Source organism: Chiloscyllium plagiosum, unplaced genomic scaffold, assembly GCF_037043375.1.
Source record: "Chiloscyllium plagiosum isolate Xiang-an unplaced genomic scaffold, Cpla_swu_hap1 HiC_scaffold_23, whole genome shotgun sequence".
Classification (NCBI taxonomy): domain Eukaryota; kingdom Metazoa; phylum Chordata; class Chondrichthyes; order Orectolobiformes; family Hemiscylliidae; genus Chiloscyllium; species Chiloscyllium plagiosum.
Genome location: NW_028270161.1, coordinates 52,367,852 through 52,380,657, shown reverse-complemented (window position 1 = coordinate 52,380,657; position 12,806 = coordinate 52,367,852). Strand labels below are relative to the sequence as shown.

At 44.5% G+C, this 12,806-nt stretch overlaps 1 protein-coding gene across 4 annotated transcripts in view; it reads right to left on the bottom strand.

The window, feature by feature from the left end:
* pde3a (phosphodiesterase 3A, cGMP-inhibited) overlaps nt 1–12,806 on the bottom strand; it is a 494,444-nt gene that overhangs the window by 26,225 nt on the left and 455,413 nt on the right. For all 4 annotated transcript variants that reach the window (XR_006315047.2, XM_043713454.2, XM_043713455.2 and 1 more), the window contains 2 exons: nt 12,423–12,584; nt 9,032–9,278 (listed from right to left, as the gene is read on the bottom strand). Coding sequence is in view for 3 of the 4 variants with exons in the window: in XM_043713454.2 (XP_043569389.1) it covers nt 9,032–9,278; nt 12,423–12,584 (409 nt within the window). In the remaining variant the exon portion in view is untranslated. The remainder of the gene's footprint in view (nt 1–9,031; nt 9,279–12,422; nt 12,585–12,806) is intronic.

Genomic DNA, 12,806 nt, shown 5'->3' with positions numbered 1-12,806 from the left:
TCTGCATCTTAGACTGATTGCACCCCCACAGAATATCAAAGCAAGGAGCTAGTGATAAATTTGTAAAAGAACTTACAAACACTCTAACTGAAAAGCATGACGATGGAAAGGGCATAGCCTCAGAAGCTTCAATGTCTCACAGTGTGGCACAGTGACTCAGTATTTAGCACTGCTGCCTCACAGTGCCAGGGACCTGGGTTGGATTCCAACCCCAGGTAACTATCTGTGTGGAGTTTGCACATTCTCCCCTTGTCTGCATGGGTTTCCTCCAGGTGCTCCGGTTTCCTTCCACTGTCCAAAGATATACAGGTTAGGTGGATTGGCCATGCCAAATTGCCCATACTGTCCAGAGATGTGCAGGCTAGGCAGGTTAGTGACAGGGAACGCAGGGTTACAGGGATAGGATTGGGATGGCTGGGGTTGGGTAGGACGCTCTTCGAAGGGTTAGTGTGGACTTGAGGGGCCAAATTGCCTGCTTCCACACTGTAGAAATTATATAATTCAGGTTGGAGGCTGCGGTTAACAAAGCATTTGTGACAGTGGCTAAAGAGAACGATGGAGTAGGTGGTGAGAGCACTGAGTTTGTGCCGGGTCAAAGCCTTGATGTCGTCAATGTTTGACTAATGAAGTTGGTTACCAGAACATCTATAACTTGCCTTCTTACAGTGCCTTTCACATGATTAAAATTTTACAGAGTACTTCAGAGGAAATTATCAAATAAAATCTGACAGCAAATAGCAATGTTGACCCAGTGACAGAGACAAAACAGTCATATAGTTCTATGTCGGGATGGCATATGACTTGGAGGGGAACTTGGTGTGTTGGTTCTCCTATGAATCTGTTGCCCTCGTTCTAGGCAATAGAGGCCAGGGGTTTGGTAGGTACTCTTGAAGGGGCCTTGGTGAATTATTGCAGTGAATGCATCTATTAGGTGGTACACAATGCTGCCAGTGTGCATTAGTCATGGAGTGAATGCTTGAAGGACTTATATGGGTGCCAATCAAGCGGGCTGCTTTGTGCTGGATGATGTCAAGCTTCAGGAGAGTTGGAGCTGCACCGATCCAGGGCAAGTGGGGAGTATTCCATCACTTTCCTTGCGTCTTGGAGAAGGCGGCTAGATTTTGGGAATCAGGAATGAGTTACTGCAGAATGCCTAGAATCTGGCCTGTTCTTGTAGACACAGTATGAACATGACTAATCCAGTTCAGTTTCTGATCAATGCTCACCCCCTACGATGATGATAATGGAGGATTCAGCAAAGATAATCCCAATGAGTATTAATGGGCAATGGTCAGATTCACTTTTGGTGGAGATGTTCATTGCCGGGCATTCGTGTAGCACAAATGTTACTTGTCACTTATCAGCAATAGACTGGATGCTGGAGCTCCCCTCTGGCACAGTGGTAGTATCCCCATCCCTGGACCTGAAGGCCTGGATTCAAGTCTCACATGCTCCGGAGGTGTGTAACACCATCTCTGGACAGATTGATTAGAAAAGTAGGTTAATTTTTTAAAAAAAGATTGGATGTTGTTCAGGTTTTGCTGCATTTGACCCTTGGTCCCAGGTTCAATTCCAGCCTCGGGTGACTGTCTGTGTGGAGTTTGCACATTCTCCCAGTGTCTGCGTGGGTTTTCTCCCGCAGTCCAAAGATGTGCAGGGCAGGTGAATTGGCCATGCAAAAATTGCCCATAATGTTAGGTGCATCAGTCAGAGGGAAATGGGTCTGGGTGGGTTACTCTTCGGAGTGTTGGTGTGGACTTGTTGGGCCGAAGGGCCTGTTTCCACACTGTAGGGAATCTAATCAGACGTGATACATTAATTCTGTTTCTCCCTACACAGGCACTGCCAGACCTGCTGAGTTTCTCCAGCATTCTCTGTGTTTGTTTCAGATTTCCAGCATTCATGTACTTTGGGGCATCATGGTGGCTCAGTGGTTAGCACTGCTGCCTCACAGCACCAGGGTCCCAGGATCGATTCCAGCCTCAGGTGACTGTCTGTGTGGAGTTTGCACATTCTCCCTGTGTTTGCTTGGGTTTCCTCCCACAATCCAAAGATGTGCAAGTCAGGTGAATTGGCCATGCTAAAATTGCCCATAGTGTTAGGTGCATTAGTCAGAGGGAAATGGGTCTGGGTGGGTTACTCTTCGGAGGGTCGGTGTGGACTGGTTGGGCCGAAGAGCCTGTTTCCGCACTGTAGGGAATCTAAACTACTTCAATATCTGAGAAGTCATGAATAACACTGAATATTATTCAATTATTGGTATTGTTCCCATTTCTGGCCTTATGATGGAGGAAAGGTGATTGATGAAGCAGCTGGGGATGGTTGGGCCCAAGATACTCCGTGAGGAACTCCTCAGAGATGTCCCGGAGCTGAGATGACTGACCTCCAACAACCACTGGGATATGGGCCGGGTACTGGCAAGTGGGACTAGATTGGGTTTGAATATCTGGTTGGCATGGACAGGTTGGACCGAAGGGTCTGTTTCCATGCTGTACATCTCTATGACTCTATAACCACAACCATCTTCCCTTTGTGGCAAATATGACTCCAACCAGCAGAGAATTCTTTATGCTTGATTCCCATTGATTCCAATTTCACCAGGAGCTCGTCGATGTCACACTCGGCCAAATACTGCATTCGTGTCAAGGGAAGTCTCTTTCACATCCCCCTCTAGAAGTAGACTGATGGTGCTGTAACTTACCAGGTTGAATGGATTTGCCCCTTTCTTGTGTACAGGGCATATCCAGGTAATTTTACATATTGTTGGGTAGATGCCAATGTTGTAGCTACACTGGAGCAGCTTGGCTAAGCGTGTGACTAGTTCTGGTACATGAGTCTTCAGTACTATTGCCAGAATGTTGTCAGGGCCCAAAGCCATTGTAATGACTTCAGCTGGTTCTTGATATCACATGGATTGAATTAAATTGATTGAAGGATAGTATCTGTGGTTGAGATGGATCATCCACTCAGTACTTCTGGCTGAAGACTGTTGCAAACACAACAGCCTTGGCTTTGGCATTGATGTGCTGGATTCCCTCTGCATTGAGGTTAGGGATATTGGTGGAACTTCTCCCTTCCATTTATTTGTTTAATTGTCCACCACTATTCAAGACTGCAGAGCTTACTGTTGGTTTGTGAGATTGCTTAGCTTTTTCTATTGCATGCTGCATCGCATTGAAGTAGTCCTATGTTGTAGCTTCATCAGGTTGACACCTCAATTTCACGTGTGCCTGGTGCTGCTCCTGGCATGCCCTCCTGCACTGTTCACTGAACCACGGTTAATCCCCTGCTTAGTGGTAATGGTAGGGTGGGGGAATATGCTGAGCTAAAAGGTTATAGGTTGCAACATTGGCTGCTGATGGCCCATGGCATCTCATAGATACCCAGTTTTAATTGGCTAGCTTTGTCAAGGTCTGTCCCATTTACAGCACGGTAGCACCATACATACAACCTGATAGAGAGTATCCTGAATGTGAAGGTGGGACTTTTTCTCCATAAGGACTGTATGGTGGCCACACTTACCAATACTGTCATGGATGGACAGGTAGATTGGTTAAGATGTGGTTGAGATTATTCTGCCTTCTTGTTGGCTCCCTCACCACCTGTTGCAGACGGAGTCTAGCAGCTATGTCCTTTAGGACCTGACCAGCTATTATTGGACCACACCTGATGATGGACATTGAACACCACCACCACCACACCACCCCCTGTCTATCTACAGTTAGGTTGATTTGTCTCACTGGTTCAAGCTCATTAACCTAAAACACATACTCAGTTTGGATGTTCCCTCTCCTTCTCAGAATGTCATGAGGGCAGGTGGCCAATGCTTGGTTGCAGAACATGTTTCAACTAAATTTATGGAATGGGCGGAGGTACAGAGCAGTGGAGCGGTTTAGCGGTGGATTTCCTGATCTTAAATTCTAAACAGTACAAAGCATCGATAGCAACGACGGACAGATGAAAAACTAGATTATTCAAGAGGCCAGATTTGGAGGAGTGCAGAAGTAGACACCTAGAAATTTACAGCATTAGAAACTGGCCTATTATGCCAAATGACAGATGAACATCCACCCTAAATCCTACTTTCTAGTTCATGGTCTGTAGCTGTAGAGGTTACAGCACTTCAAATGGATATCCAAGTACTTTTTAAATTGTTGACTGTTGCTGCCTCCCACCATCCTTTTGGGCAATGAGTTCCAGACTCCCAGCAGTCTGTGGATGAGAAGGTTTCCCCTCAAATTCCCTCGGAATCTTCCATCTCCTTATTCTAAACCTATAGCTGCTAATTATGGACTCTTTGGGCCTTCCGAAACACAGTGCTGGTTAGGATGACCAACCTTTGGGATCTCTGTTAACTTCACAGAGCAATCCTGGCATACCTGGATTAAAGACCCAGGGTAGGTCAGCAAGTACAGGGGTGATGCACTGGACTGGAACTTGGTTAAGTGTTCCATTCTGATGGGCTGGTTGGCGGATACTGATAGAAGGCATGAATATTTTTGCAGATTGATCAGTGATATTGGACAGGATAGGCTTTGTGCAGACAAAGGGTATTTCTTTAAAGTAGTAGATGCACTCTTGCAGTGATTTTAAAGCTCTAGGATTTGGAGTCAAGGATAATGATTTCTTGATGCCATTCCAACAGTACTAACTATAGTGATGATGGTTTTATATAATAAAACTGAAAGTGCGGAAGGATTGAAAACCAATACACATTTCAGCCAGAAGTATGAATAAGATTCAACACCAAGGTTATCTCTAATCCAATGTTTCTCACAAAGAATGAACTATTGCATTCCCGTGTGAAAGGCTGGAGGCAACAACAGGAAATCTACTTTGATCTTTGCAAGTTCCAGGTTCCTTGCAGAAATGAATCCGAATGGCAAATAGCTTTGCGACATGAACTGACTGGAAATTTATCTAGCGTTTAGGGTCTAGGTGGCAGCAAAGTCACTTCCCAATCTCCTACAGGTAAAAGCCATCACTGCATGTGAACAAATATCACTCTGTGTCGAATCATGTTGAATTTTACAGTTTAGCTCAACAAGTCAAAATTGATCAACAAATCAAAATTGATGTTTGCTTGTTCAAGGTCATCATCCCAGTTTAATTTCTTGCACTCAATTAACTAGCTTCTGAACTAACTACAAACTCCTTCCCTTCCAATTATAACTAATTTCTCCCTCATGTACTGATCTAGCTTTTCCTTAAATGCACCTATTCTTTGCTCCAACCACTCCATGTAGTAACAAGTTTCACAGTTTGATCACTCTCTGTGTATGTGGAGCATGTTGATACCCAAGGAGAAAGTGCTTTGCAGCTGCCAGGTTTTTTTTTTGTTTATTTTTACACAGTACAGTAGAAATCCTGAGCTATTGAATGTGCCAGTTCAAGTTCCAGAGACGAATGTGCAATCACACAAATGATACCAATTGCTGACAGAAAAAGAGTATCCAATGTGCCATAGTCATACAGCACGAAAACAGACCCTTCAGTCCAACCAGTCCACACCGACTCTATTCCCTCCAAACCTTTCCTATTCATGAACTTATCCAAATGTCTTTTAAATGTTGCAAATGTACCTGCATCACCACATTCTCTGGTAGTTCATTCCACACACGAATCACTCTCTGTGTAAAAAAAGTTGCTCCCATGCCCTTTTTAAATCTTTCTCCTCTCACCTTAAGCAATGCGCCCTGGTTTTGAAGTCCCTACCCTGAGGAAAAGACTGTTGCTACTCACCTTATCCATGCCCCTTATGATTTCTTAAAGCTCTGTAACATCACCCCACGACCTCCATTCTCCAGTGAAAAAAGTCCCAGCCTATTTTTATAATTTAATTCCTCCATTCCTGGCAGCATCCTGGTAAATTATTTCTGAACCCTCTCCAGTTTAGTAACATCCTTCCTATAACAGGGTGACCAGGACCGGACACAGTACTCCAGAAGAAACTTCACCAACATTCTGTACAACCTCAACATAGCATCCCAAATCCGGGACTCAAAGATCTGAGCAATGAAGGCAAGTGTGTTAAACATATTAACCACTGCCTATGTGTGATGCAAATTTTAAAAAATGATGTATCTGAACCACGAGGTCTATGTTCTACAACACTACCGTGGGCGGCACGGTGGCTCACAGCACCAAGGTCCTGGGTTCAATTCCAGCCTTGGGTGACTGTCTGTGTGGAGTTTGCACATTCTCCCCGTGTCTGCGTGGGTGTCCTCCCACAGTCCAAAGATGTGCAGGTCAGGTGAATTGGCCATGCTAAATTGCCCGTAGTATTAAGTGCATTAGTCAGAGGGAAATGGGTCAGGGTGGTTACTCTTTGGAGGATCGGTGTGGACTTGTTGGGCCAAAGGGCCTGTTTCCACACTGTAGGGAATCTAATCTAGGCGACCTCCAAATGGACCACACCACCAGGATATATTTCCCTCCCCACCCCTTTCCGCCTTCCGCAAAGACCATTCCCTCCATGACTACCTGGTCAGGTCCACGCCCCCCAACAACCCACCCTCCCATCCTGGCAACTTCCCCTGCCACTGCAGGATTTGCAAAACCTGCGCCCACATCTCCTCCCTCACCTCCATCCAAGGCCCCAAAGGAGCATTCCACATCCATCAAAGTTTCACCTGCACATCCACCAATGTCATTTATTGTATCCGTTGCTCCCGATACAGTCTCCTCTACATTGGGGAGACTGGGCGCCTCCTAGCAGAGTGCTTTAGAGAACATCTCTGGGACACCCGCACCAATCAACCACACCGCCCTATGGTCCAACATTTCAACTCCCCCTCCCACTCTGCTGAGGACATGGAGGTCCTGGGCCTCCTTCACCTCCTTCACTGCCGCTCTCTCACCACCAGACGCCTGGAGGAAGAACGCCTCATCTTCCACCTCGGAACACTTCAACCCCAGCGCATCACCAGTTTCCTCATTTCCCCTTCCCACACCTTACCCCAGTTCCAACCTTCCAGCTCAGCACTGTCCCCATGACCTGTCCTACCTTCCTATCTTCCTTTCCACCTATCCACTCCACCCTCCTCCCTGACTTATCACCTTCATCCCCATCCCCATTCACCTACTGTACTCTTTGCTACCCTACCCCACCCTCCTCTCTGACTGATCACCTCCATCCCCACCCCCATTCACCTATTGTACTCTATGCTACTTTCTCCCCATCCCCATCCCCCTCCCATTTATCGCTCCACCCTGCAGGCACTCTACCTCTATTCCTGATGAAGGGCTTTTGCCTGAAATGTCGATTTTCCTGCTCCTTGGATGCTGCCTGAACTGCTGTGCTTTTCCAGCACCACTCTAATCCAGAATCTAATCTAATCTATCCAGGGGCCTACCATTAACTGTATAAATCCTGTCCTTGTTTGTTTTACCAAAATGTAGTATCTCACATTTATCCAAATTAAACTCCATCTGTCACTCCACAGCCCATTCACCCAATTGATCAACATCTCTTTATAATCTTAGATAACCTTCTTCACTGTTCACCACTCCATTAATGGGTGGCACGGTGGTTAGCACTGCTGCCTCACAGTGCCAGAGACCCAGGTTCAATTCCAGCCTCGGGCAACTGTTTGTGTGGAGTTTGCACATTCTCCCCGTGTCTGTGTGGGTTTCCTCCAGGTGCTCTGGTTTCCTCCCACAGTCCAAAAATGTGCAGGTCAGGTGAATTGCCCGTAGTGTTAGGTGTAGGGGTAAATGTAGGGGAATGGCACTGGGTGGGTTGGTCTTCGGAGGGTCGGTGTGGATTTGTTGGACTGAAGGGCCTGTTTCCACACTGTAAGTAATCTAAAATCAAAACTAATCTAATCTAATTTTGGAGTCATCTGGGTAGAGTTGTTTACTTTCACCAAAATCCAATCAAGACCCATAAATAGAGATGTTTAACATGATAATGAGGGAATAGAAAGCCACAAAGTAATGTAGATGTATAATTACATTCAGCCTGCAATATGTCATCCAGCAGCACAATACCAAGCAATGCCACCCGTCTGACAGCATGTCATCAGGTAGCATGAGGAATTATCCAAGAAGGTATACAAATCAGTGACAGGATTAACAAAGGAGGCAATGATGGACTAAGATGTCACATCACCATGTAAAAGAAAAACAATTTGCTTTATGACAAAGTTCACTGAAAACTATTTCAGCCCTCAACCGATTCAATTTGAATGCAATGTAATGTCTAGGATAGTAAAACACTTTGGATACTAGAAATCTGTAATAAGAACTAAATAAAAAGTCAGAAAATGGTAGCAACTATGGAGAGAGAAACAAAGTTAATATCACTAGGTCAGAAATTGTTGCCTGCTCTGACTCCTTCCAGATTATTAACAGCTTTACGTCTAATGTAAGGCTTGCGTTTCTATAGCATTGCAAACAAATGTTAAATGTCACACATTATTTTGTGTATTTGTACATAAAGAATTGGGATTAATCTCAACTGGTGATTGAATAAGTAAACCAATTCCTTCCAGATAATAAATTGTTCAACACTCAAATGTTTTTATTTTGAACTCTGTATTCATCAATAGACAAATCTGACTCATACAAGAAATAATGCATTTTCTGACCTGCCTTAATTCTATCACAAACCTCATTCTCAGACATTTTAATTGCTGACTTTATGGCACCGATTCTGGAAGGGAATCAACACCAACAGATCCACAGCTTGCACCTGTGCTGGACAATGTTCGGCCAAGGTGTGATGACTGGGAAATCTCATGGGTCACTGACACAGTTTGTCACCAGCTGTACACCTGGCTACGTGGCACCCATTAAGCTGTATTAAGGCTTAAAGGAATCAGTCAACAAATACTGCAACAAAACTGCAGATCCGCCAGACACTGGCGCAAACCATCCAATACATTCAAAGCTCAAAATGAAATGAATTAAACATTCCTCATTTCCCTTGCCATTTAAATATTTGATCAAAAAGACCATGCCTCGGATACAGCTAGTACCATACTGATTATCTTTGATAGCATTTCTTTTGGGAATAAATAATACTCACTTCGCCTTGTTTCCAACGTTTCTGTGCCTTCCTCCTCTGTTGTTTCAGCATCATCATCGTCCTCTTCCTCTTCATCTTCATCATCATCCTCCACCCATCTCCCTGGTATGAGCCCTGCTGAGTTATAGGAGTTACACAATGGCCCCACAATGTGTGTAATGAAGGATTCCTGAAGTTTGGCCAGCTGAGGAGCTGAACGGTCCATAAATGGGCTGATGGGAAGCCCGAGGCTTGACTCCTCATCACCCTGTACACCAAAGTCAAATCAGTTAGGAACATGGAAATGATTTACCAGTTTTGCATCTTCCCTCTCTCTCTCTCTTTCTCTCTCTCTCCAACTCTGGAGAAATCTTGTCAGTACAATTTTTTGACAGCACTTCACTGTGTACCATTCACAGGATACAGGATGGCAATTCCCCAACATTTAGACCAGAGACCAATCCTAAGCCCCATGACCTCCACCATCATGAAGGATAAAGGCAGCACATTTGTGGAAAAAATTGTCAGTTGCAAGTTCCCCTGCATGTGGCCACTGACTTATACATATATTACCATGATGTGGAGGTGCCAGTGTTGGACTGGGATGGTGATAAAGTCAGAAGTCACACAATATCAGGTTATAGTCCAACAGATTCACTTAAAATCACAAGGTTTCGGAGCACTGCTGCACTGTTGAAGTGAAGGAAAGCACACAGGCACAGAATTCACAGCAGGAGAGATCATTGCAAGTTAATTCCAGGTAATTAGGAGTGTCAAAAGATGTTGTGGTTCTGTTCGCCGAGCTGGGAATTTGTGTTGCAGACGTTTCGTCCCCTGTCTAGGTGACATCCTCAGTGCTTGGGAGCCTCCTGTGAAGTGCTTCTGTGATCTTTCCTCCGGCATTTGTAGTGGTTTGAATCTGCCGCTTCCGGTTGTCAGTTCCAGCTGTCCGCTGCAGTGGCCGGTATATTGGGTCCAGGTCAATGTGCTTATTGATTGAATCTGTGGATGAGTGCCATGCCTCTAGGAATTCCCTGGACCCAATATACTGACCACTGCAACGGACAGCTGGAACTGACAACCAGAAGTGGCAGATTCAAACCACTACAAATGCCGGAGGAAAGATCACAGAAGCGCTTCACAGGAGGCTCCCAAGCACCGAGGATGTCACCTAGACAGGGGACGAAACGTCTGCAACACATATTCCCAGCTCGGCGAACAGAACCACAACAACGAGCACCCGAGCTACAAACCTTCTCACAAACTTTGATTGTGAAAAGATAGTACAAATTATGTGAGTGAAGTATCAACATTGAAGGGATGACCTATGATCCAATTAATTGAAGCAGAGAGATAATTACAAAAAAATAAAAATTAGATAGTGCGAGAGACAAATCAAATGGCTGGAACAACATGCTAGGTACAAGAGTTGTTTGACAAAGTCTAACCAAAGTAGCAAGTAATCCAAAACTGTACAAACTAATACAGGTAGAGAGACCCTAACACATTATAGAGGTGATGGTGTCAAAACAGGACAGTAAGGAAGATTTTACAAACATAGATGTGTGTTGGGGTTACATGTAAGCACGACATGATTCCAAGATCATGGTTGAGGCTAAGTTTCATACCCATGAAGACCCTCATTGTGTGCCTCTTACACCTATCATGTCATTCCAGCCACTTGGTTTGTCTCTAGCCCCATCTTACTTTTGGTTTTTTATAATTATGTCTCTGTCTCAATTAATCGGATCATTGATCATCCCTTCATTTGCTATTCAGCTATTAAAACTTCACTCACACCATCTGACACTTTTGATCACCTGTAAAGATTTGTTATTCAGCTTGTTGACACTTCACTCACACCATTTGTACTAACTTTTGACACTCCCAATTATCTGAAATTACCTTGCCATTATCTCTCGGCCTATAAATTCTGTGCCTATACACTTTCGTCCACTTCACCAGACAGAGGAGCAGCGCTCCAAAAGCTTATGATTTCAAATAAACCTGTTGAACTATAACCTGGTGTTGTGTGGCTTCTGGTATTACCATTAGTTTGTGATCACTCAGGCAAAATCCTAGTACTCAATTACTTTAACAGTATTATTTCAGCATCTTCACCACATGGACTCCAGTGATTTAAGAAGGCAGCTCACCCACTAGCTTCTCTCGGCTAACTATGAAACAGGCAGCAAATTTTGTGTCAAACAATAGAGATTTGGCTTTCCTAGCAACTGTAGCTAGTATTGGGCAAACTGGGCCATATTCACTTCTGTGAATAAGGAGTGATTCATATAGCATAGGTTCCTGTCAGGGTCATGCATGTGGTCTTAGCTCTTCTCAGTTTCTGGCAGAATCTACAATTGTGAAAGAGCTGTGCATTTGGGTTGTTACTAGAGTACACCAGCCTAAATCCCAGCACGGTGACTGTGGTTAGCATTGCTGCCTCGCAGCACCAGGGACCTGGGTTTGATTCCACCCTTGGGTGACTCTGTGTGGAGTTTGCACATTCTCCCCAAGACTGTGTGGGTTTCCTCTGGGTGCTCTAGTTTCCTCCCATTGTCCAAAGGTGTGTAGGTTAGATGGATTGGCCATGCTAAATTACCCATATTCTCAAGGCATGTGCAGGCGAGGTGGATTAGCCATGGGAAATGCAAGGTTATAGATACAGGGGAGAGGGGTGTGTCTGAGTGATACGCTCTTCGGATAGTTGGCGTGGACTTAATGGGCTGAATGGCCTGCTTCCACACTATAGGGATGCTATGAATGAACTTGCAAAAATCTATAACCTGAGGTCCTTTTGTGATCTCGGGCAAGTCCCATCACTGGACAGACCTCCATATCAGTACCCTGCAAGTGAATTTGTGGAGTTAATGAATTAAAGATTTGGTTAAACCTCCTTTCCACTTCATCTGTATTTCAATGCTGTGCTTGTTCTCACACAGCAAGTACTATTCACAGTGGAAACTGCTGGACAATGTAATGGAATGGAGATTTGTTTTGTTACATTTTCTATCATCAGACTGACCAGTACACTTTGTCCAAAATTGGGCCAACTTCAGAATTCTTACACATGCTCTTCAATATCTAGCATTATTTTTAAGGTCTGATTTCCTGATCAAATGGCATAAGTCACGAGTGACTCACTAGAGGCACTGGTGAGGTAACTTGACCGGGAACCATGAGGGCATGCTTGGCCAATCACTTAAATTAATGTGCAGCAAATCTGAATTTCTATGTTTGTGACATCTAGAGCAGTAACCATCATTCCTCAGCAAGGCTGCCCATGAGCACCTGCCCTACAATGTGTCTGGACTCAACTGATTTCCGACGCTAAGTTTTCTTTTTGATGCAACAATGGCACAAAAATAGGTGAAACAAAGCATGAGCAATTCATTCATTCATGACTAACCTGCTCGTAGAACTCATTAACGATGCCTTCAGTCCATTTTAAATGGAGCTCCTTACATTTGGCCGGCCCATTGATGTCAGCGAGCTTAATGCACATTTGACAAACCAGCAAGCGATCGTTTTCATTTGCCCAGTCAATACCTGGTCCGACCTCTTCATTCACCTACAATGGTTTATGGTAATGAGGGCAAACAATTACAAATTGGTTCAGCAGTATTTGGAAATGAGCCGTAAGGCTGCGCCTTACCGAATAGACAGGAAATTACTGGAGAAGATGAGTTTTCTCTCTAAGAACAGACCTCTGTTATCAAGTTCGCTTAGAATGAAGGGCAAAGCATTGCATTCTGTCAGTGTGAGTGACTGTAGATTGGAGCTTTGACATGCC